The 25,172-nt window shown below is 40.9% G+C and overlaps 1 protein-coding gene across 3 annotated transcripts in view; it reads left to right on the plus strand.

Moving 5' to 3' along the window:
- The window catches only part of sh3gl2a (SH3 domain containing GRB2 like 2a, endophilin A1), a 36,907-nt gene extending 21,869 nt beyond the window's left edge, over positions 1–15,038 (plus strand). Inside the window, exons 2-12 of one of the 3 annotated variants that reach the window (XM_084931562.1) lie at positions 5,913–5,981; positions 6,446–6,518; positions 6,821–6,964; positions 7,150–7,283; positions 7,380–7,538; positions 7,847–7,950; positions 8,074–8,189; positions 9,842–9,856; positions 10,008–10,019; positions 10,744–10,755; positions 12,182–15,038. In XM_084931562.1, the coding sequence (XP_084787688.1) occupies positions 5,913–5,981; positions 6,446–6,518; positions 6,821–6,964; positions 7,150–7,283; positions 7,380–7,538; positions 7,847–7,950; positions 8,074–8,189; positions 9,842–9,856; positions 10,008–10,019; positions 10,744–10,755; positions 12,182–12,378 (1,035 nt within the window). In that variant the 3' untranslated portion in view covers positions 12,379–15,038. Of the gene's footprint in view, positions 1–5,912; positions 5,982–6,445; positions 6,519–6,820; positions 6,965–7,149; positions 7,284–7,379; positions 7,539–7,846; positions 7,951–8,073; positions 8,190–9,841; positions 9,857–10,007; positions 10,020–10,743; positions 12,048–12,181 lie in introns of those variants that run through there. The other 2 variants (XM_084931561.1, XM_084931560.1) reach the window with 2 other exon arrangements.
- Positions 15,039–25,172: the final 10,134 nt, after the last annotated feature.

Genomic DNA, 25,172 nt, shown 5'->3' on the forward strand with positions numbered 1-25,172 from the left:
AACTGACATTTGTATCCTCACATACAGCTCTGCCTGGTAATGTCTTAAAAAGTTCAGGGGGTGGTGCATCTGTGAAAATGGCTCCTGAAAAGGGCAGAAACTCACTTGGATTTGAGCCTAAAGGAACTGAAACAATCGGTTTGAAACACAGACGTTGTAGAATGTAAGATTTTGAGCTGAAGCTTTTAAGATTTCATATTTCAGTGACTAGAATATATTCCCTTTAAACCTGAGCAGGGTTTTAAATATGTTTTTACTGCTGATGTGAAGTGCAGTCATTGCCCCTGTCTGTCTAGAAAATCCTCCTCATCTGACAATATCACTCGTATCCCTGCCTTTTCTTTTAAAATCTGTATCTTCAATTTAAATTACACCTTAACTGACAGGGCAGGTTAGCTTGTGCAAAAAGACTTGTCACAATCTTAGCTGCGGATCTTATTCGCCTTGCTCCGGTAATTTGTCTTGCAGCATGAAAAACAGACATCACACTTCAAAAAGAAAGTAATTTGGTAAAAATGATGATTAGCATGAACATAATTTAAAACACATAAATGCAAAAGCAAAAGAAAGAGCATGAGACGGTGGGTCCCGATGATTGGATTTGCTTAATTACTTTTCATCAGAGTAAAATCTAGAACCTGAGAACTGAATCGCTCTCATGAGTAAGGTGACCCGTTACATCATCACGCTCGGTTTTACTTTACTAAATCCTGTTATTTCCACCAAAGTCTCTAAGAACGTAGATGCACTGTTAAAACATCCATATGGGAGCGTGTCAGGACACGCTGTCTGACCGTAGCGGTGACATAACGGATCTTGAGACAGGGGAAGAAGAGCCTTTGGCAAGACCTCTGGGCTACTTTTCTCTCCCTATTTAGCATATTTAATCTAGTCTGATTTGCATTGTGTGGATGGCAGCCAGAGGAGAAAGAAATGGAGGGGGAGCATCTTTTTTTCTGGTTCGAGTCGGTGTTTTTTATTTTACCTCTTGTTCTGTGTGGTCTGCTGCTTTTGTGATGTCACTCCACCAATTTTAAATAATCCAACTATTATGGAGCGGATAACATTTTGTACAGACAGACAGTCCCTAGAAGATTAATCCTAGTAACTTTGATCCGTTGATCTTTGCTCTACACCACCATGAGAAAGAAATCTTCTGTTCAAAGTGAAAGGTCGTAAGGTTCAAAACCTTCTTTGGAGCATCATCGGGTCATAATTTTAATCTCTCAAAAAGAAATTATTGGAGTGATTACTGCAAGGCTGTGTCAGTTCTGCCCTGAAAAACCAAAACAGGCTTTTTACTGCTTGTTAGCGAATTTATGTAGCATATTCATGCTAGCATAGTAATTATGATTTTGTTAATGTGTTGAGACTGTGCCAGAAACGACTGGACAGTCTTCATAAATTTTACCTCCTTTGCATTTGTTTGATCATTCTGATGTTTATTATACTGCTTAACTAAACTGCCATTTTTTAAGTAACAGGAAGAAATTTATTGATAATTGTGGTAGATCTATTTCTTTGTTTTTACCATCACCTGTTAAAAATACGTAGGGCCTTAGTCATAAAGGCCTGGAGACCAATCATGGGGGAAAAATGAGTATTCCTCAACTGGGTGCGAGTAGTTCCTGGAGGTTGCTGGCTAAAGCTCCTGGTCAGTGCCCCTGTTAACCACCAGTTGCTAAGGAGAAGTGTTTATTCTGTGACCAGTTGGTGAGACTGGCAGCTGCTAGTGTGAAGTTAACTGGATACAGTGCTGCCCAGAAAAACCTCCTTATGATTGCTTTGGTCACTAGCAGGTTGCCACAGTCTCCAGTAGTTGGCATGGAAAAAAGACTCACAAAAAGTTGTTTATTACTGCTGCAACCAGCGCATTTCTAAAAGTACAACATTTATTTTTTTAATTAAACTCCCCCCGTTTCCAGATTGTGTCACACTTTATCAAGTTTCACTGCAGTTCGGAGAGTCGGCATCTTCCATGCAAACTACTGGCAAGTGTAGAAATTTGATGGAAACCAAAGCAAACACAAGGAGGTTTCTGGTGCGGCAGCCTCTTTGCAATCTCACCAACTGATTAGGTAATACCCATTTGTCCCTAGCAACCAGGCACGCTAGGTGGTCACCAATAGGTCTCTGGGTCTAATCACAAGGTCTTTGGGTCTCACCTTGTATCTTAAAGTTGAATGATGAGCATATATGAGCAGGATTTCAGGTCATGTTTTAAAACATGTTTATGGTCCTATGTGAAGCTTAATCACGTGCTATGTAGACAGTAAACGCAGACTGAGAAATGACTTTTCATTGAAGCTGGAGGCGGCTTGTGTCTCATATTGTTGAAAAAGGAACATTGTTTGCATATTAATAGATTCTTTTCAATCAGGGTCAAGGCAAAAAATTATCACACAGTACAGTATATTTATTTATTTATTTTAATTTGAAGTAGTCTATAGAATAAGGCTCTGCAGTGTGGTAAAAAAAAAAAAAAAAAACCTGGCAAAAGATATGCAGTGGAAACTGTATCTGTGCTTTGTTTCTCCATCTGTTGGGATCACAAAGCAGCCTCGTGTCCGTGTGCTTGTGTAAATCAGCACTGCGTCTCTCTGACGTCACAGGTTGCGTGTCACCTACTACGACACTACTGTTATTACCCAGCAGCCAACCGTGCATTTTACAGTTCTGTGAATGGGTCACGTCACACTGCCACCACTGCTGCTCAGTTCACCTTGGTGTCTCCTTTCCCTGCAGGGGGGGTGGAAGAGAAGAGTAGGAGGGCTGAGAGACAGTGATGGGTGGAGGAAAAGCGTAGGGTTGGTTGTTGGATGAGTGACTGATTGGAGGGTTAAAAAGAAAGTGACATCGCCGTTTACCCCGGGGAGGTTTTAGATTGTCGGTTTCCTGACTATTAGGTGAGGTCGTTGGCATGCGACACATTTACATAATGTGTAGTAAGTCACTGGGAGTAGCTGGATCAATCTTCACTCCCTGTCTCGTGACTGGCTGTGACTTTCTATATATAGTCTCTAACATGAGGGAAAGCTTGCGCACATCTTCCCTCCATCAATGCACTTAAGTGCCGTCTCCTCGTCTTGCAGCCATCAAAGCACAATAGTGACTGACTTTGCTCTGCACTTTCAAAGTGTCTGGGGGGGGATTCATCGTACACTGACAGCAGCCAATGCTGTGCTGGGCAGCAGCAAGCACAGCAACGCTGCTCCACTTACTCAAAACAACCACCAAGAGCTCATTCTTATTCCGTCAGTTTCTCATGCAGGTCCCCAGACGCTGCTTCACTTTGTTGTTATTCATCCATTTCTGTTGGCTCTTACTTTCTAGCCTCCCTTAATCTTTAAGTCAAATAAGTCATTAGTTATGGGATACATGCATGTTCATAGGGAGAAAATTACATAGGGCTGAAATTACATCTAGTTTGCCCCACCCAAAGTCACAAGGCTTGTTCTGTCCTGATGGGCAAATAGTGTTTAAATTCTCACGTAATTTTACAGGTGATGATCTGGTTAAAGGGGTTTTTAAAGGACACTGCACATTTTCTTCTTTAATACCAACAACAATATCAGTTTTCATGTTGAATTGATGGAAACAAATTGAAGTGAATGAATTATATAGGTTTTATATTTAATGTGACAAGGCTCTTCTACAATGCAAGTCATTCCTTGTAGTTGTGTACATTATTAAGCTTTATGGGTCACATCCGCATCCAGAAAAGCAGTTGTGTAGATTCAGTGCTAAAGCTGTGTGAGAGAGCATGTATACTTTGCTGTATAGTGTATAGCTGTTTATCATATTCACTGTCTTTACTTGTGTATGAATCCTGAGTGTTAAACAGAATACTGCTTTCTGCTTAACCGTCAGCATGTGCTCAGAGTCAAGCACATGTAGATGTGGGCTCGTATTTTTTTTAATAATTCTACATAAAACACGGCCTGTCTTTGTTTTCCTTTTGTAATCGGTCAGCTCGCTGCATTCGTGCGTCTGGGAACGCACAGCAATCACATGCACTTGCCTATATATAACACCCCAGGTGTAAAGTAGTTCAGGATGTAATTAGCCGGCCTGTTTGATCGGCAGCAGTGTCACTACAGCTGTGACTCATGAGCGAATGCACGAACCACATATAAATTACTCCAGCTTCTTTTTTCCCCCACATTTGAAAAACACACTCATCCATTTTATTGGATTGTTTTGTTCCTGATCCCTTTCAGTCTTTGATCCTGAGGTCTGGCAGGAGAAAGAATTTGTTGCGTGATTAAGAACAGGAAGTTACACACACCTGATAAGCCAGGCATGGGCAGGTACCTGTCACCAGCTGAAGGAGAATTTCATGCTGAGGGAAAATTAATGACAGGAAATGTATCTGGCTGCTGGATTTCATATGTGTCTGTGTGTGTATGTAGCTGTCAGAATATTGAGCTCTTTCACTAGTGAGATCATAAAAGACTTTGCTACGATGACTCATAAAGCACCAATCCTCAGAAAGTCTTACACTGCATAAACTGCTGCCACAGGCTTAGCCTTATAAACCTGCCGGCTCTGTCTGTCACAGATCATCCCTCTGCATCACCCCCCACCACCAGCAGGGAAAAACATGTCTCACTTTTGCTCGCATAATAAGAGATAATTCAGTTCCTCGCAGTCCACATCACTAAAGATGTGATCAGCACAGGATACGCAAGCGTGGTGGGGTACAGTGTTATTCCCGCTCAAGGAAAGATTTCATCGACTGACCTTAGCTTTCATGATTTCTTCAGTCACGCATCATGACATTCCCTGAAAGCATTTTTCCTCCCTCAGTCCATCCTCTGAGGGCTGTGTCTGGCCTCGTTGTGTCAGACTGCTGCCCCCTCAAGGCGCCCGGACGCATCATAGATCGGTCCCAATGGTGGCAGAGCTGGAAATGTTAGAGCGAGGGGACGGGAGTTATTTCTGTATTTATACCTCGTGCCATGTCTGAGGCTATAAATGCAAACGCTTGCAGCTTGTTGGGCACCCGTACTTATTTTATCTCTATCAGCAGACATAATGAGACATGATGGTGAATTTCGTCAACACTAAACCTGAACTTTAAAAGCAGGAGCTAACCAGAAGCCTTTTTATTCTCATCAGACTTGAAGGCTTTTACATGCTTTAAACTGTCCACGGGTATGAGTTTACCTGAGGGACTCCGACATAACCCAAAAAATGTTTTCCCTCAAATTTAGCTAATTTGCTTCTTCTTTTTTTTTGCCCCTTGAAATATCAGGAATAAATGCATTGTATCTTGCTGCAAGTTATATTGCTGTTTGGCAGCAGTCTCTAGAATACCAGATTCATTTCACTGATGATCACTGAGACTGATATTGCACTCATCGTTGACACCCTGTTTTATGTCTTCAGGGTGACAACTTGTGTTTAGATTTCGTGTCATTTCCACCTGAGGAGGGTCAGAGGGCTGGATCTGTTTAGCATGGGCTAGCAAAGAAATCAAAATGTTTGAAGAGCTTATATCCACATACAGGATGCTCCAGCTGCTGAGAGTGGCAGAACGAAGTCATCTACTGAAACAGATGCAGAACAAGATGAAAAAGGGACGACCGTGTCAACCACTGCGGGCAAATTTTCCTCTTTTGTCATTGTCTCATATTAGCAATAAGAGTGCAATCTCAATTATTAATCAGAGTCAAAATAAAAACAAAATAAAATGATGAATCTTCATTTTAAGCTTGCACTTATGAGAAATCTTTTATTATCTGTGCCTGTACTTTGCTCAGGGCTTTTTTCATATTGTTCAGATTCAGTAATTTAACGTCATCACTGAGAATCACAGAAATTTCTTCGACCTCTTGCATTTGCAGCATTTCACCTTTTCATGATTTGCCGGCCTGATAATTAATTTTTTTGGTTTGTTTGTTTTGCAGAGAGTGAGCGAGAAGGTCGGAGGAGCAGAAGGAACAAAGCTTGATGATGACTTCACTGAAATGGAAAAGGCACGACTGCACTCACACGTTCACATTATCACCTTGTTGTTCAATAATTTCCAGAAATTATTGCTGTGTCACTGGATTATCAAAACTTTGTTGGACTAACATGGACCATTTAAAGAGAACGTTGGTCAAGAATCCACTGATTTCGTTTTCGTACGCTGACGTTACTGTAAAAACTCTAAAGTTGTGGAGACATGTTTCACACATATTTGCACCAACGCTGAATTTAAACTAAAAAGCTGCAAGAGAAGTGTGCTTGAAAACGTCTAATACCTTTGGGATGTTGCACCCACTTTACAGCTCCATGTTACACCTGGATATGAACAAACGCATGGATGTGTGTTAGTACTTGTTTGCGATGTGAGCTATCTGATATCCTCGTGTAATAATGTTGTTGCAGTTTGTCATTTCTTACCTGTAATTTCTTTCTTTGCCTTGTGTATCTCCTTCCACGTTGTGGTATGCAGAGGGTGGACACCACAGCTCGAGCGGTGATGGACATCATCACAAAGACCACTGAGTATCTGCAGCCAAACCCAGGTAACATGATGGTTATCCCACAAACTTCAGGATTGGTTTTTGGTGTTGCTGGCTGACCTTTACCTGTGTTACCACTTTTCCAGTGTTATTTCATTCACTAATGGTTAATCCAAAATGCTTATTAGCCTTAATTTCTTCTTGTATTTTGCAACATTAATCTGCAAATTAAACATCCTGTAAACAATACACTCATTTTAGCCATTTTAATTACATTTTAGGCTTGTGGATCATGACTGCAGATTTAATTCCTTCAAACGTGAATCCCAGAAGCATTGGATTTCATTCGTTTTCTGTCTCTTTAGCCACAAGAGCAAAGATGAGCATGATGAACTCCATGTCACGCATCCGAGGCCAAGAGAAGGGGCCGGGCTATACCCAGACTGAGGTCATCCTGGGGGAGGCCATGCAGAAGTTTGGCAGGGAGCTCGGAGAGGAGTCAAACTTTGGTGAGCTGCAGCACATTAAAAGCTGGCCACAGAAAGTCTGACAAACACTTTTCTTACAGACTCTGCAAGAACAAAGCAGCACGATTTTATTCCTTCAAGGACGCAGGAAAGAAATATCATGAAAAATGTATGAGTCTGTTTTCCAGCCAAGGCGACTAAATACAAAACGTGTGTTGTTTTTGTAGGTCTTGCGCTGATTGATGTTGGAGAAGCCATGCGTGAGCTTGGAGAGGTTAAGGATGCTCTGGACATGGAGGTGAAGCAGAACTTTGTGGATCCTCTGCAGAACCTTCATGACAAAGATCTCAGGGAGATCCAGGTACTCTGACACTGCGGCATGGTGGGGGTGGGGGACTAATGAAAATCATCCCTGGGTCGGGAATTCATATCACCTGTCTGGTTTTTCTCGTTTCAGCACCACCTGAAGAAACTGGAAGGTCGACGTCTAGACTTTGATTATAAAAAGAAACGTCAGGGCAAAGTGACGGATGACGAAATCAAACAAGCGCTTGAGAAATTCGATGACTCCAAGGAGGTCGCTGAGCAGAGCATGTTCCACCTGTTGGAGAGTGATGTAAGCACTATGCACTTCCCCAAATTCATCAGCACACATGACATATGCGAACCTCTGAACATGTCTGAGAGTGAATCCCGGTTAGATTTTAGATTTTACCTGGTGGGCTTCACATTAAGTCCTCAATCGTTTTGGCCTAAAGAAAAAATATAAAAAGATTCCTGAAAGATGAGTTTTACAGTCAAAAATACAAAATAAGTTCATTGGATTTGTATGAAACTTTGGTGATAAAGGTTTAAAGTAGAAACTCGTCAGCCTGTTGTATGGATGTGTAGTAGATCTTGTGCTTCTTCTCTGTGTATCAACAGATTGAACAGGTGAGCCAGCTGGCCGCATTGGTTCACGCTCAGGTGGAGTATCACACCCGAGCTGCCGAGATCCTCACACAGCTGACCAGTAAGATCGATGAACGGTCAGTACTGACATTTCACTCTCCCGCTGGGTCTTCTCACGATTTACATGTTTGAAGTGTTATTTAGTAATGCAGCAAAGCCAGAGAAACAGAATCTCTGAGGGATTATTTGGCTTTTTCTAGGATAAAGGATACTTCCACCAAACCAAGGAAAGAGTTTGTCCCAAAACCGCGCACATCTATGGACTTCTCCATCAATTTGAGCCAAAATGGAGGTGTCCACAGTGCTCGCTCTCCAGGTGAGAACTAGAATACAAACTTACTGTTCAGGAAGATGCCCAGAAACTAGTCCTGGTACTATATGTATACTTTCATCTCAATTTTGAGAATCTCGTGAGTCTAATTTTGTCTTCAAGGATAGTTTCTGGGCTACTTTCAAAAAAAAATTTTTTCCCTTCATTTAACCTTTCTCCGTTTTTCATTTTCACTGTAAATTCTCAAATAAAAACAACACTAACACAGATGAAACAGATTAACTGATAAAACCTTACTCATACCTTTCGCTGATGAATATTTGACTTTGTTCAAATTTTAGGCCACTTACAATCATGTGAAAAACAGAGTTTCACAGGACTGCAGCATCATTAGCAAAAAAACTATATACAGTACACCTCATGATTCAGCAGCTCATCAATCCACCTTTATTCACAGCTCTCTGAAAGTCCCACAACAGCATTTCAGTCAGGTTCAGGTCTGGACTTTGACTGGGCCATTGCAACACTATGCTGCTATTTTTTTCCTTCCTTTTGGAAACCCTTACAAGCAAGCCAGACTTTAGTCCAGTCTTCAGTTGTTCAGTTTTGGGGCCTGCAGAGTCTGAGATGTAGCTCTTGGGGTTTTTGCAGTTTCTCTGCGCATCGGCATGAATTCTCTGGGATGTCCACTCCGGGAAAGATTGTGGCATTGTGTTAACAAACACCCAAATGCTCCAGATCAGCAAACTGCCAGAACTTCTGCTTTTATAGTGGTGGTGGTCCTGCTTGGTGACGATCAGTTAAGGAAGTACATTTGATTAGCATCTGACTGCTACTTATCCTCTTAATTCCTATGGAAGCAGTATGTCTGCACTGTATTTCTGCACAGAGTCCTGTGCAAATGTTCTTTTTGCTGCAGTCAGGTCTGATTGTAGACTCTTGAATGTACTTGGCAGCATCGCTCTACATTGGCACCCACCTGCCCTTTCACATGCATGTGTGTAAAAAGCCTGGGGTGTGTGGAGAGCAAATGTCTCTGCCCTTTCGTGCGCATACATGGAAATTCAAAGGAGGGAGAGCAACAGCAGGCCTTCATCCCCAGGGTACAGATCAGACCAGACATCAGTGTCAAGAATTATGAAATTGATAAGTCAGACAGGAACTGTTCTTGGATTGTGGGCAGAGCTTGACTTTATGACCTGCTTGCAGTAACGCTCTGCTCGATATATTTCACAATAAAAGGCTCCCGGAAAAGAATACATCTTCATCGCTCCCATTTAAGCTATTTACTATGAAATATAATATACGCAGGATTCTGCTTTTAACAGCAAAGAGGCACAGTAACAACATCAAAGAACGCATGAAAAATGGAGTAGATCTGCTATCAAGATAAAAGAAAATATGCACAATACACAAACAGTTCCATATTTTGTAACTATTTAAACCAGCAGTTCAAACAGCAGAAGAACAATATGATATTTTTTTTTGCTTTTAAATGCCAGCAGCCAATAAAGGAAGCAAAATATATTTGAGAATTTACAGTGCATCTTTTGGTTTCCTAATTTTATCTTTTCCCCTACTGTTTATTTACAGTTTTTAACATGAACTGAACAGAATATTCATCAATCCAGAACAAATGAATCCAACTCTGCACTCTTCTCTTTCCCATTATGATTTTTTTTTTTTAATTCTTGTAGGTTCGAGGTCTCCAGGTGAGCCAGGTTAAACTTGTGCTTTTTTTTCTACCTTTGTGTGATCATCAGTTCATCATCACCCGTCTTCATTTACACTGGAAACTCAGAACTACTACTTTTTATTTCCTGCACCCCTTCCTTATGTTGTTTCCCTTTTCCGTCTCTGCAGCAAGGTCTCCAGGTGAGACAACAGTGAATCCAGGAGAGATACCACAGTATCTCTTCTTCTTTTTTTGCTTTGTTATACATCTTTTGTTTTTAATTAATATTTTTTTGTGTGAGAGAAACTTGTCAGTTTTAAGTGGATGAAACAAACAGCAGAAAATCACGTGCCGTCCACTTGCCTAACAAAGATTTCTCAACAATGACTTAAAGAACCGCATCGACTGACGAGCATTTGCTGTTTCTGTTTCGTTCTTTTGTGAATTTTCTGACTTATTTTATTTCCCCCCACTCTTTCTTTGTCTGTCTGCTTCTCTCATAGCCTGTAGATAAAAGATGGACGCAGTTTTAGGGTTTCATACTTGCATTTTGTTTTCCCTCCAATGGCCAGCAGGGGGCAACTCTTCGGTTTGCTAAAAGGAGCCCAGTTTTGTAAAATGTATTTCTCACTTTAACCATTTTTCTAATGGCTTTATAGTCCTGGTTCTTTTGCTTGTTATTTTTTTCAAAACATAGATGTTGCACAGAGGTTGATGTTGTAAGGGGTTATGTCCATCTTTTGTCTACAGTCTATGGCCTTTCCACCTCTTTTCAAATTGTTGTTTTTCTTCCTGCTCTCTTGTCTACTGACTCGTCATCGCTGTGATCACTGTAATTCCATCAGTTCATCATTTCTCCATCTGAAGATTTGAGTGATAATATTCTCATCACACACCCTTCTTTTTTTTCTTTCTCCTTTGCAGCAAGATCTCCAGGTGAGCAAGAGTGACTTGGGAAGAGATGCCACATCTCGCTATCACTCTTATTTTTATCCTTCCATAAATGGACTTTTGAATAAGTGTATTCTTGTCTTTTTATTTATTTTTTTGTTTTTGTTTGTTTGATTGCAGTGCTAACCCCCGTTTGTTCTCTTTTTTTGAGCTCTTTTTTCTTTAAAGAGTAATCTGACATTTTTGGAAATGTTCTTGATTGAGTATTTGCTTAGCCTTACATAAGAACATAGGACACCCCTGTCTGGACACTAAATATAAAGCTATAGCCAACCAACTGACAGACCTGGGTAACAGCTCATCTTAACAAATTTCACCTGCTGGCACCTGTAAACCTCACTAATATTCTTTTAAGAGAGTTAATATTAACTTTTTGGAGGTCCTTGTAAACTGCTCAGAGCCAGATAAAATAATAACACCTTCAACAAATGATGTATTCAGATTCAGAAGACTTTATTTATCCCCAAGGTGCAATTAAGAGACTGACCTTGACGACCATACATACAATACACAAACATCACATTGGGGAGACAGGTCAGGCTAGGTAGCTGGCCGGTCAGCCGCACGAGCAGCGATCCGGAACCGAACAACAATGGAAAATGCACAACACGGGGAAAGACGAGGAGAAAAAAAGAACTCCCCCCAGACTGAGCTCCAACAGGGAGATCAGTTTGAGAACAGAAAAAACACCTCAGCACATAGCACATGAATCATCACATCTCACAACACAGAAGACATAAGCTTCAAAGGCGTTTGGAGGGGGTGGGGGGAGTGTAAATATATCAGGAAAGTGTTTACAGAGGTCAAGCCAGAAACCTGTTTTCCCATAAACCTCAATAGGGCTTTTCGCAACCACAGCTATCGCCATCTGGTGGTCTTGCCATAGAGTGCAGATAAAAAGGACTTCCGCACTGGCTTCGTTCTTCCAACCCGTCTGTGGGCCAACTCTTCTTTTAATGTGCTGTTGTCAGATTTTAGTGAGCTCATTACTGCCCCCCTGAGGCTGGAGGCTCAAGGCTGTATAACACTCACTTGTATGTTGCACCTGCACAGGGAAACGATGAGCCAGTTACACGGTCAAAAACAGATGTTAAGAAATGCCACACAGGCTATAACACAACAACTCTGAACGCTACGCCAAAAAGAGAATACATAAGGACATTTCCTAAAATATTAGACTGCTCTTTGAAACGCTAATTATATTCGCGGCTACTGATGCTTTGTGTCTCTTTTGCTTTGTCTCCTGCTCTCTTTCCCTCTTTTAGCCAGGTCTCCAGGTGAGCCTTTCACAAGCTTTTCTTGTGGTTATTCTGCTTGTAATCAATGTGTGGAGTCTCATCTCCTTTGCCTGCCTCTCCTAACTCTACTTTTATTTGTTTATCTCTCCGACCGCTCTCTTCCTCTTCTCCAGCCCCCATGGACCAGCCCTGCTGTCGTGCGCTGTACGATTTTGACCCCGAGAACGAAGGTGAGCTAGGCTTCAAGGAGGGCGATATCATCACCCTTACCAATAAGATCGATGACAACTGGTACGAGGGGATGCTGCAGGGCAACTCGGGCTTCTTTCCCATCAACTACGTGGATATCCTGGTGCCGCTGCCCCACTAGGATGCCTCGACTACCAGCAGTGTCCGAAGCTGCGACACGATAAATCCTGGCCTCCAGTTCCTCCTCCAAGTATTCCCAGTAACCTTTTCCTAAACATTCCTACTTATCCACCTGCACTCCGCTTTAAAGGAGTCAAAACGGCAACGAAAAAATAACCAATGAAGATGTGAGCGAGACTAATGATAACTTAAAGGAAGCACTCTTAAAGAAAGCGAGGGGAGGGAAAAAAAGAAAACAGCATTTATAGTCATTTTTCCCCCTTATCCCACGAGTCACCTTCAGGCTTCCTTAGTCATTTTATCCGTTTCCGTCCCGGCTTTTGTCTCGCTTTAGGTTGGCTGTCAGTCCGTCACAAGTTTCTCAGCGCAGGCTTGCAAAATCACACTCTGTATCTCTGTGTTTCGTGGAAACCTTTGCAGTAGATAGAAACTCTTTTTTTCCTCAAAGTACCACTACAAAATAATCGGTCCACATGCTTCATGTGTACTGTAGTTCCAGCATGTTTTCAACTGGTTTCATGTTTTTTAAAAAAAAAATGTTTAACTGAATATTTTTGTTTTCAATTTTCCTTTTTTCGACGGTCGTTGCCTCTTTTGACAGTTCTGGGTGAAACTATGTTCCTGTCATGTCCTAAAAAAAATCAGTTTAAATGAGTTTAGACAAAACTCAAGAGATTCATCAAGTAACACAGTATTTTAATGTTTTTTTTGTGCATGTGTTGTAACATATTGGTCATATATTATACCAAAGTTACTTGTAAAACCTGAATGAAAATGAAACTCCAGCAGGAAGGTATCAGAAAGTCTGTTTGATGGGAACAGGTTTAAGCTTGCAACCTGGAGTTCTTTGGTATTCTATTAGGAGGTGAAGCTTTATTAAGTACGTGACACATACCCGAGCCAGTGATTAGTGAAGTGATGACATGATTTTCTAAAAACAGTGAAGTTTAAATTGTTTTGAAGTGATGTAAAGAAAAACTCCGGTGCGTAAGTCTCAGTCCACCAACATGTATTTTATCAGCAGTGTGAAACATGGTTGATGTGTTGTGATATAATGATGTATAAATCTTAACACCTGAGGAAACCATATAATTGTGCAGCTGAAGAAGGCGTAGCTCTTCTTCCTGCATCCCTTACTAGTCCAAGTAGTGTTCTGTAGTTTAGCTTCTGTAAGCCACCGATGATACTAGGCAGGAGTGTTTTAAGGAAAGAGTCCAATGATAGCTTGTTCCTCTTTTTTTTTGTCTTGGTGGAAATTTTATATATCGGTTAAAATTATGCAAACACAAATAGCTTTTTCTTCACGGTTATACAACCGTATAAACCATACCCCTCTCTCCCATTTTCCACGTCATGCCCGAGCTTAGAAAAACTAGATGTTGTTGTAGATGTCCAATTTTTTTCCAACCTGCGATATGCTCGTATGCAGTATTATGTGAGATCGTTTCCCCATCTTTTGGTGATCTACCGATAACCAAGAACTCATATCGACCCAGTCGGGAGCTGTAGTGCACGTTTTATCACTGAGGTTTTCTTTTCTGCAGAACAGCCTGTGCAGCAGCACTGACTGTTTTTATTCAATTATTTATTTATTTTCACCCATCTTGTAGAAATGTTGCGCGTGTATTTTGGGGGCGGGCGGTTTATTTGGGTTTGCATACTCTTCAAGTTATGCACAGGGATGGGGCTGCAGAGGACCTCTGATGCTGAGGTTTTTAACATCTACTGTCTCTGACAGTGTTCAACGTTAAAACAAACATGGACCAATTCACTATGTTCAGCAGATCTATATGGAAAAGAAAACCTATAAGAATGTTTAACGTATTCGTCTTATAAGACATACTATGCTTATGACAGTGGACCTTTCACACGTTTCTCATACAAAATGTTTGCTTGATTTATATTTATTTATTTCAGTTAATCTATGCTTGTATGAGAAACATGCACTGGGGGCGGGGGGGACTAAGAGTAAGAAACAGCATAAGACATCTTTATGAGACACAGGATAAATGTAAAACATAAACATTTACTATTTTTTTCTTTGTGTGGAAAATTACAATAAATGATGCAAAATCAGCCGATAACCCATATTTAGTGTATTTTCTTTTTTTCTTCCAAAGGGAAGCACAATGTTAACAGATGGCATATTTTGTTGGCTGGAGTCTAGCGATACAGTTTTAAAGAGGTATTTATTCTTTTTTTTTTTTTTTAAAGATGTAACAAATTCTTCCTTCTTTTTGTCGTTCACTTTTTTAACAATCGTGTGTATCTTTGCCCTCAATGAGGACTGTACAGCTTTTTGTGTTTTGTTTTCACCTCGTGTGTGCGTGTGTGTATGTGTAGTCGCGCATCTACAGTAACGTATCTTATTTTTGTAATTGTGACAGAAGTATACACATACTCTATAGATGTATATATAGTATCTAACCCAGAAGTAATGTGACAGGAGGGATTATGTGCTGCACATGATTGTCTTTGGATTGTTTTTTTGTTTTTTTTGGGGGGGGGGGGGTTGTCTGTTTTGTTTTGTTTTCTTCTGTTCTTGTTTTGTTTGTTTCCTGCACTGGATTCTAAAACTGTACGCTTGATGTAAAGAAAAAAAAATGTGTAATTCAGTTCAAATCAGTGTAATTTATTCAAATAAATGCCAAGAAATGGTTATTGGCCTGATGATTTTCCCTTCACAAAACAATCTTTTTGTCCACATCTACACTAAACCTAAGCTCAGTATGGGATCATGTAACACGAGCTATTTTACCTCGCTACACCTCTCTGTTATTGTCAGTACACGGGGAAGCGGGGTGGCGACTTAGCTCTGCAAATAGAAGAAGGTCGATGCATTATTCATTTTCCTGCTGGATTCTTTCATAATGCGCTGTGAGAAGCGGGGGGGGGGGGAGATGGGTCAGGTATGAGAATCTTCTTTTGTGTTTTCAAGACGGCTGAAATATTTAAATAACCCTGTTGGTGTAAGGTCATCAAAAGCATGACTGCAGCTTCAAGCATCTTAAAGGCTCCAAAAGATATTAAACACACTGCAAGCATGTGTAAGCTGGGATATGCAAAGCAAACTTTTTTAACCCATACAAACAAGGAATTATGTTGTAGAGCAGCCGCTATCAGCAGTACTGGAAAGTAAGTAAATTTGTTCAAGCTTTCAACTTAACTAAATACTTCAACATCGCACTCTCGTAATAATGCTTTTCTCCTGTAATTTAAATGGATATAACTAAATTTATTTAATTTATTTCAGTTTTTTCCTTATTAAAAACACATAACTGGAGTGTAAATTACACAATGTTACACATTAAAAAGCCAGCAGTACATTAAGTGGTTAGAAATAGCACGGAGTCCATTTACCATTTCAAATGCTTACACACACAGTAATGTAAGCATTACTGGAGCACACACTAGAACTACAACTGTTTATTCATTAAAGTAAATACCTAATCAGCCAATCACAAGCAAGCAATCCAATGCATGTAAACATGGTCAAGATGACCTGATGAAATTCAAACTGAGGATCAAGAAAGGGGATTTAAGTGACTTCAGCTGCTGCAGTGTTCTGGGTTAAAAATCTTTGTTGATGAAGAAAGGCCAGACTGCTTCGAGTTGACAGGAACTCAAGCCAGGTATGCAGAAGAGCATCTCTGAATGCACACCAAGCAGATGGGCTACAGCAGCAGAAGACCACACAGGTTGCTACTCCTGTCAACTAAGAAGAGGAAACTGAGGGTACAATTCACGTGGGATCCCCCAAAACTGACAACAGAAGATTGGGTAAAAAAACTCTCTGGTCTGATGCAAACAACATGACAGCATGGATCAGTGCTTCGGGTGATGTGATGATGGGGGGCATTTTCTCAGCACACTTTGAGCCCGTTTGTACCAACTGAACATCCTCCAAAGGCCAACCTGGCTGTTTTTGCTGACCATGCCAGTCTTCTAATGAGTATCATTATCATTAAATCGAGCAAGATAACAGACCATGTCACAAAGCCCGATCATTTCAACTTGGTGTCCTGAACATGACAGTAAACTCAAAGATGGCTGCCCTTCCTTGAGCCGGTTTCTTCCTGTTAAAAAGAGGTTTTCTTTCCCATAGTCACCAAAGTTCTTGCTCATATAGGCTCATGTGATTGTTGGGGTTTACTCTGTTGTTGAGTTTTTGCCATGAAGAATTAAGTTAATTCAGCTCTGCCAGCAAAAGGGGGTCCGACCCAGTACTAGCAAAGGTACACCTAATAAAGCGTCTGGTGTAAAGATTTCTTCGACGGAGACCACCGAGTACTTGTTTAAGCACATTTTGCACAGGCTTTTAGGTTTGTAAGGCCTCAATCTATCATGTATTATGACACTGAACAAATAAAAATTGTAGAAAATTGAGTAACAGAAACACAAATGAGATACCAGATGTGCAACTCCATAAAAAAACACCAACAGATCAACTACAAAGAAAGGAGCTGTTACCATTTTATTAGTATTATTGTCATGCTAATATATTGTAAGTGCTGATGTTAGTGCTGAATGTTCCTTTATAGCATTCACGTGATTTTTGCTGCAGAGTTTCAAAGACAGAACGTGATTTGTCAAAACTGGAGGAAAAAGCAGATTTCCTTCCCAGGAAACAAATATTTTATCTTCTTCAATCTCATCAGTGCCACAACAAAAAACATTTTCTCTGCATTAACATTAGCCAAAATAATCACATCAAACAAAATATGCAATTTGTGGGATTTTTTAATCACCATCAATGCAGTAGTAGTGTGTGTTGTGGTTTAGTGTTCTGTCTGCTTTGAAGCTGTTTCTACAGAATAAACTTTGATGTGCTGCATAAAAGCAAACTTTGTGGTAGATGGAGGGCAATTTAGTTACCCTCTGATGACTGATATCTTTGTAAGAATGAACGACACATATAACCAGTACCTGTCTCCACTTCAACATGTACTTAGTTGTGTTTATTTTTTTAAAAATTACCAAAAGTTTTCAAACTTTAAAGTTCTTTTTATGTTCGGATTCACTGTTTGTATAATGTTTCAGGAAATTACCACTGCACAGTGACTGAAACCATATCCTTCATTAACTGCTTGTCAGACTATTATCTTCATTTCCTCAGACTGTATTAGATGTCTGTCTGTACTTGCTAAAGCTGAAGGCACTGTCCTCTGGTTTATTTATTATTTATTCAGTTTTCGTTAACAATCCAAAACCTTCATTTCACTTACACATGAAAACAGATACCAGATATAGAAAGCTGGCGCTGTTACCTGAAAAATGACCCTAAATGGTGATTTAGGGTCATCTGCTGGGAGAAAGCATTTTTTCTGTTTATTTCTGTGAACAGGGAAGCAAGTTACAGCATATTTTTTATTTATTGGGACGATCTGGCTCTGCTGCCTGCCCCACGTGTGAAAGAAGGAAGCTGAATATGCAAAACAATCAGATAGGTTGTCTCAGGTTATAACTACACACCAGATAACTCCAGTAAAAACTTTAGGTATCCAACCGTTGTCTCTTACCATGAGTCACTTTGGCTACACCCTCTTCTCAAGCACACAACTTTACCTCTACACCTCGACATGCATGCATACATTAACACACACTGGTCTGCTCGACTCGCTTCAGGGACACCTACAGTGCTGTCTCACTGTTTCCTGTCAGCTGTCTTTTGAACAGCATTAGTGCATGTCGTTTTCAGTGTCACACACCCTGTGGCCTGTCGCTCTGCTGATCACAGCAAATATAGACACAGCCTTTTCTTTGTTTGACATTGTGCAGGAAAGATAATTCCACAATACACAAACCAAAACATACAGTAATGAGCATTGTCGTATGAGTACAGTTGGATATTGTGGATACAGGGTGTATCCTCTTAAATATTGAACCTTGCCAGTTATCTGTCTGACTCCCATTCACTCCGCTGGACTGTCAGACTCACTAGAAGCAAAGCATCCTCTAGTGGTGATAAACCTAAGGTGCTCTGTGAGGCAAGTTTCTTAGAGGGGAACTAAAGCTTGCTATCTGGTTCAGTTGTATTTGTTATTTTATATCTGAAGTTTAAAACCAAAAAAAGAAAGGGACAGAGTGGTATGATGTTTATTTGTACTACTTTATAATTTAGGAATTATGGCATGCTTGTGACATTTATGCGACAGCATGAGTTCCTTTCCATGAAACATATTCAGCATATCATACATTTAAAGCAACTCTTCAATCCATTCAGCTTTCTGAAAGTATTATTATTAGCTCCATTTCATATGTATGATAACAATGTGGCAAAGACGCAAATATAATCTGCCAATCAGGATTATTATAATTTATAATCATTAATATAATCGGTAGTTTAATAAGCACCAGATCCCAGCATTCAAAACTAAAAAGCACCAAATTTCCAACTGGGAGAAGCTTGTCTTTCCAGAAGAAGTGTCAATGACCACACTGCCCTGGGAGGACAGACCATCCATTTCTCATGAACTGAAGAAAGTAAAATACCAAGATCTAGCTGATGAGGCCCTTGATTTAGGATGGCACGCAGTGTCACTCCCTTTTTAAGTCAGTTACCGTGGTTTCCTGGCATACATCAGTCCACTATTTCGTTAAAAAATTCTTCTTAGAGAGCAAAAAAACTGCAGAGAGCCATTGTGAAGATGACCACAGCACCTGAGAAAACCTCGAGAGGGTTTTGGTTGATGAGAGCTTGCAGGTGGAAGCTTTCTGTAGGTGAAGACTAAACTTTGCTGTAAGGGCCAAAATACTGGTGACCCTGAGATATCTGCAGAAGATAAGATCAAAGTGACTAACACTAGCAGGCCACTACATCCAGATGCTCCAGCAATTTAACCTTGTACCAGAACACTTCTAGTGTTTACTTTACCTTAGTTACAGTTAGGTGTATAAATATTTGGACAGGGACAACTATCCAAATTTTGGTTCTGTACATTACCACAATGAACTTGAAATGCATCAACACGCAGCTGAAGTGCAGCTTTAATTCACCGGGTTGAAGAAAAAACAAAAAACAAAACAAGGAACAAAAGCATTTTTTAACACAATCCCTTCAGGGACTCAAAGGTAATTAGACAATACCTGACAATACCTAATACCTGAAGTCTTGAACTCATGGACATCACCAGATGCTGGCTTTCCTCCTTTGTAATACTCTGCCAGACCTTAACTGCAGCGGTTTCCAGTTGCGGTTTGTTTGTGGGCTTTCTGTCCAAAGTTTAGTCTTCAAACAATGAAATGCATGCTTAAATGCTCTAAGATCAGGTGACTGACTTGGCTGTTCAACAATATTCCAGTTCTTTGCTTTATATATATATAATAAACTCCTGGGGTGCCTGGGCTGTATGTTTTGGGTCCATCTGAATTATGAAACAATTAAGTTGACTGCATTTAGCTGGATTTGAGCAGACAGTATGTCTCTGAACGCCTCAGAATTTATTTAGCTGCTTCTGTCCTGTGTCACATCATCAATAAACACTGGTGTCCCAGTGCCAGCGGCAGCCATACACGCTCAAGCCATCACAGTGCCTCTGCTGTGTTTTACAGATGATGTGGTAGGCTTTGGATCATGAGCTGTTTCACGCCTTCTCTTCTACTTTTTCTCTTGCCATTATTCTGGTAAAGGTTGATCTTGCGTTCATCTGTCCAAAGGATGATTTTCCAGAACTGTGCTGGCTCAGTCTGGCTATGTCAGCTTCTTGATAGTGATGATTTAGCGTGACCCTGATGAGGCTGAACACAGGGGTCACATAATAAAATAGTTCTTTATACTGCAGATGTTGCCGGAGCTTGGGCCTCTTCAGAAGGTGTATGGAGAAGAACGGTAGAAGAAGAAGTTGCGCCAGAAACGTGCACTCTATCTTTAATCAGTTTAACATCAAAAACACAGCTCTCTTTAATACTGAAGTGGACGTCTGGACAGGATGTACTTTGTAAGACGGCTGAGCGAGCTTTGCTTAATAACTGTTTTTCATTATTGATTCTTTTTTCTTTCTCTCTTTATTTATTTATTTATTTATTTTCTTAAGTCATGGAATCTGTTATTATAACATATTTAGTTTGCAATTTGAGAAGATGGCAAACATTCCCACGTGAGAAGCTGAAACCCAACGGCAGTAGATTGATTTCAGAAATAGGAGGAGGTCAAAAGGTCAAATGGTTAAAAAAAAGAAAGAAACCCAACTGCCTGGAGACTAACTGCTGAACCTACAGCTGAAAAACATATTCTACCAGCACCAATGCAAAAAGATTAAACACACATTCTGGTTTGACATGTCCTCAAAAGTAGACTGTATATAAAAGATGGATGTGATACGATGTGCTGGTTTTGGACTCAGTGCTCTGTGTTGGGATTATTTTTGCTTATTTTTGTTTTTTGTTGCAATATTTAGTTTGCAACAAACGGCTGCGAACCGCACTGGAACGGTTCGCAGCCGAGTGTGAAGCAGCGGGAATGAGGATCAGCACCTCCAAATCTGAGGCCATGGTTCTCAGCCGGAAAAGGGTGGAGTGCCCACTCCGGGATGAGTTCCTGCCCCAAGTGGAGGAGTTCAAGTATCTCGGGGTCTTGTTCGCGAGTGATGGGAGAAGGGAGCCGGAGATCGACAGACGGATTGGGGCTGCAGCTGCAGTAATGCAGACGCTGCACCGGTCCGTCGTGGTGAAGAGGGAGCTGAGTGTAAAAGCGAAGCTCTCAATTTACCGGTCGATCTACGTCCCTACCCTCTCCTATGGCCACGAGCTGTGGGTAGTGACTGAAAGAACGAGATCGCGGATACAAGCGGCAGAAATGAGCTTCCTCCGAAGGGTGGCTGACCTCTCCCTTAGAGATAGGGTGAGAAGTTTGGCCATCCGGGAGGGGCTCAGAGTAGAGCCGCTGCTGCTCCACATCGAAAGGAGCCAGCTGAGGTGGTTCGGGCATCTGACAAGGATGCCCCCTGGGCGCCTCCTGGGTGAGGTGTTCCAGGCATGTCCCACCGGGAGGAGGCCCCGGGGCAGACCCAGGACACGCTGGAGAGATTATATCTCTCGGCTGGCCTGGGAACGCCTTGGTGTTCCCCCAGATAAGCTGGAGGAGGTGGCTGGGGAGAGGGAGGTCTGGGCCTCTTTGCGACCCGGCCCCGGATAAGCGGAAGAAAATGGATGGATGGATGGATTTAGTTTGCGTTTTTTTACAATATCACATTGTTGAATAGAGTATGAAGTGATCAGCTAAACCGAGCTAAACCACAATTCATAAAGATAAACCGCATAAAAGATTCTAAAAGCTTTCTGCATCTGAAAAATGAAGCCAGCGTAGAGGTGCTGTAAATCTGCATTTTTTAGTAGCCACTTGAGGTCATGTGTAGGTCTCTCCCCTGACTTCATGCGCACACTGCTCAAGAGCTGTCCACCACTGCTACAACAATTGGTTGCTAGAGAATCACATATTGCCTAATAGGCTGGCAGAGGTTCCCGGAGGTTGTTGGATTTTTGACTGCAACAAAGGTGCTGCACCAAATTTAAAAAGAATGATGCAAACTGGAAATGAAGGTTTGCCTGTGCTCCAGTGCTGAAGCCAACACGTTTCAAAATGCAAAACTTTTACTTAAAGGCATGGGAGTGTGGCGTTCTGACACAACTTCTTTAAACACTTTCCTGAAGAGTTTATGGGCTCATTTGCTCATTTTGGGTCATATTTGGGTAAATATTAATGTAAGACCAGTTTCTAAATCTTGGTCATGCTACATTTCAGAAAGGAGGAATAAATGGGCTGATAACCATAAGTTGTTAGTCAATGAGCATGTGGTTTCACAGTCAGACCTGGGCCACTAATCACATCCAATAGCAAAGCACCAAGATTGCAATATCAAAGCTTCAGAATGGGACTTTCTAAACCATCGCTGATGGTGTTTGAGTCTGTGTTTTATACTGTCTGTCATCATAATCTGTGCAGGTGCAATCTGATAATTAGTGCTACAAAGCAAAGTCAAAGGCAACCATGCACCTAACTCTGATGACTTATAAAATAAGTCATTATTAAAGAAAATCAGTGCCAGGCTGCAAACATGCTTTTTAATGCTGCAAAAGAGGGCATTTAAATACTGGGATCTATAGGGATTAACTTACTTTAAGAGCAATCCTCAAATGCCCACTAAGGAAATTAGTTCTTGTGCAGTGGTTCTCTTTATCCTCTGTGGAGTTTCCCTATAAACAAAGGAAAAGATTATCAAAATTGTTGCCACATAATTTCCTGTCTAAATCGCTCATGTGTAAAAAAAAAAATTTAAAAATTTAAAATTAAAAAAAATAAATAAAAAAACTTCCCACCCTTTTCTCTACCATTTCCCTGAATAATCTGTCAATAAATTAAAACAAAGCCACTCTGAAGCCACAACACTGGTGGTCACAGTACGCGTGGAAAATCCACCTCCAGACAAACAAAAACACAGAGAGTACGCGAGCGCGCACTCGTCTTGTCCGGGTAATGTATGTGATGACGCTTCAGTCTCACGCCCACACACACACACACACACACCCACACACACACACACACACACACTCAAGGTCTGAGGAAAGTGAGTAAGGGGGTGGAGGGGCCGGGGGCAAGCAATCCAGTAAAAAGCATTCCTTTAGACCCTCGCTCATGGTGGGTGGCCTGCTTGGATGCTGTACCACCGAGACGACAGCTTCATTTTGAAAAAAAAAAGAAAGAATAGAAATAATCCTTCACAGCCATCGTGTCTCCAGATGTCGTCCTGTGTTACAGACCCTGACACACTTAAGAGGCTCCTGAAAATTTCTAACAACTGATCAAGCTGCTTAAATCCAAATGATCCTTGACCACAGCTGCTTTTAGACCTTTCCCAGCTGTTTCTTCTACTACTACAATACATTTATCTGCCTTGATTTGTTGTTTTTAATCAAAGAAGCTATTTTGATCAAAGTTCACAAAGTTATTCTTTTAAAATCAAGCTGAACAGGCCCGTCTGCACGAGTCAGATCAATGATTCATTTAGTGTGCGTGTAAAGAGAAGGGTTGCTGCGCACTCTGTCAGTCGCTCGCTTAGCCAGCCATGGCAAGCTTAAACTGGCAGGACAGCCAACCACTCCATCATTTTTGACACCTGAATCCGCCGCAGCTCTTAATGCATGAATGGCAGGCTGCATCTCTGTTCTGGCCAACCCCAAACCGCAGCAGACCACAAAGAACCCACACCAATCATAGACGTGTTCCTCACATTCAGTGAAGGTGAGGGAACAACAAGTATCAAATCCTGCTACCACCCACAGGCTGTGGGGCATTAATGCCGGTTCTGCTGTCTACACTCATCTGTAACAAGTCTTACTGTGCAGCGACACCAGCAACACCACGCAGGACAAAGCAGTCTGCTCCCACGGCTAAATCAACATCTCGAGGTTTCCACACACGGCAAACAAAACGAGCGGCCAATTTATCAAGTACACGTAGATAAAACTGATTTTAGTCATGTGTAGCTAAAAAAAACTAAGAATCATGTTAAAGAAATTATATTTGCTTCCTAAAATTAAGGCCCTCTACTGTGTGACTATCAAAGAAATTTGATCATATATATCATATATTTGATCAAATTCAACTGAATATCGACATAAACAAACAAAACAAACAAAGAAGTATTCTCATTACTACGCACTGATTCAACAGCGATTTAGTCCGATAGCAGTTTTATTGTATTATAGGCACATGAAAAGGTGCTGTAAAATTCAGCAATCTGATCTTAAGTGGGTCGGCCAAGTGAAAGTCCTCTTTCTAGCAGTGTAAATGTAATCCCTGACATATCTTAATATAACATAACCGTTTTACAAATTTTATATTCAGTAGAGTGTGTGTAATATCACTCATTTTGGAGTTACACGTGAAAAAACAATATAGGTGCTTGTGTGTCCAGCAGCCTCGCCTCTGTCAGTGCGCCCCAGGGCGGCTGTGGCTACACTGTAGCTTGCCATCACCAGTGTGTGAATGTGTGTGTGAATGGGTGGATGACTGGTTGTGTAAAGCGCTTTGGGGTCCTTAGGACCAAGTAAAGCGCTATACAAATACAGACCATTTACCATAAGCAAATAATAATAATAAATTTGTGTTAAGCGTTTGCTTAGGTATTAATGTCTCAGTGTACCTTACTACAGAGTGTTTTCTATCACTGCTTCAACTACATTGTTAAATATAATGAAAAACATGCTTTCTTTACTTTGAAACTAATGAAGGTAACAGTAGTTCAGGATTAGTATTTCTGTGCCATACAAACACAAAGGAATTGTCCTCCTCGCTCTGTGTTTACCTGTGGTCGAAAATAATACAGTAATCGTTGTGTTTGAGTACATATTGACTCCTGTGCAGTTTTCCACTACAGTTTGAGGAGAAATTTAGTACTTTTTAAACCACAGCATGATGAGCTTTTAAAATACCAGCACAATAGTGAGTTAAACACAGTAACACACAGTAAATGCATTTAAGGAATGAATTGACTTGTGTTAATAATCTGATTAAAAGTCAGATATCAGATGATAATTTTCTGTCCCTTATCACACACTTAAATAACACTAACAAGAGACAAACACTTAACAAAAATAAAGGAGTTTTTACATAAAAAGCCAAAAACTAATAAAAGAGTTAAATCTGCAGAGCAGTAACACACACACACACACACACACACACTGTGAGAAGCAGCTGTTACTGGGAGTGTGCCATTGTGTGTTGCTACATGTTTTCCTGTGGTGTTCATACATAGTTTCTCTATTCAGCAGGGAAGCCCAGCTCTCAACACTAGACTG

Source organism: Perissodus microlepis, chromosome 6, assembly GCF_051167445.1.
Source record: "Perissodus microlepis isolate ML-2025 ecotype Zambia chromosome 6, ASM5116744v1, whole genome shotgun sequence".
NCBI classification, from domain to species: Eukaryota; Metazoa; Chordata; class Actinopteri; order Cichliformes; family Cichlidae; genus Perissodus; species Perissodus microlepis.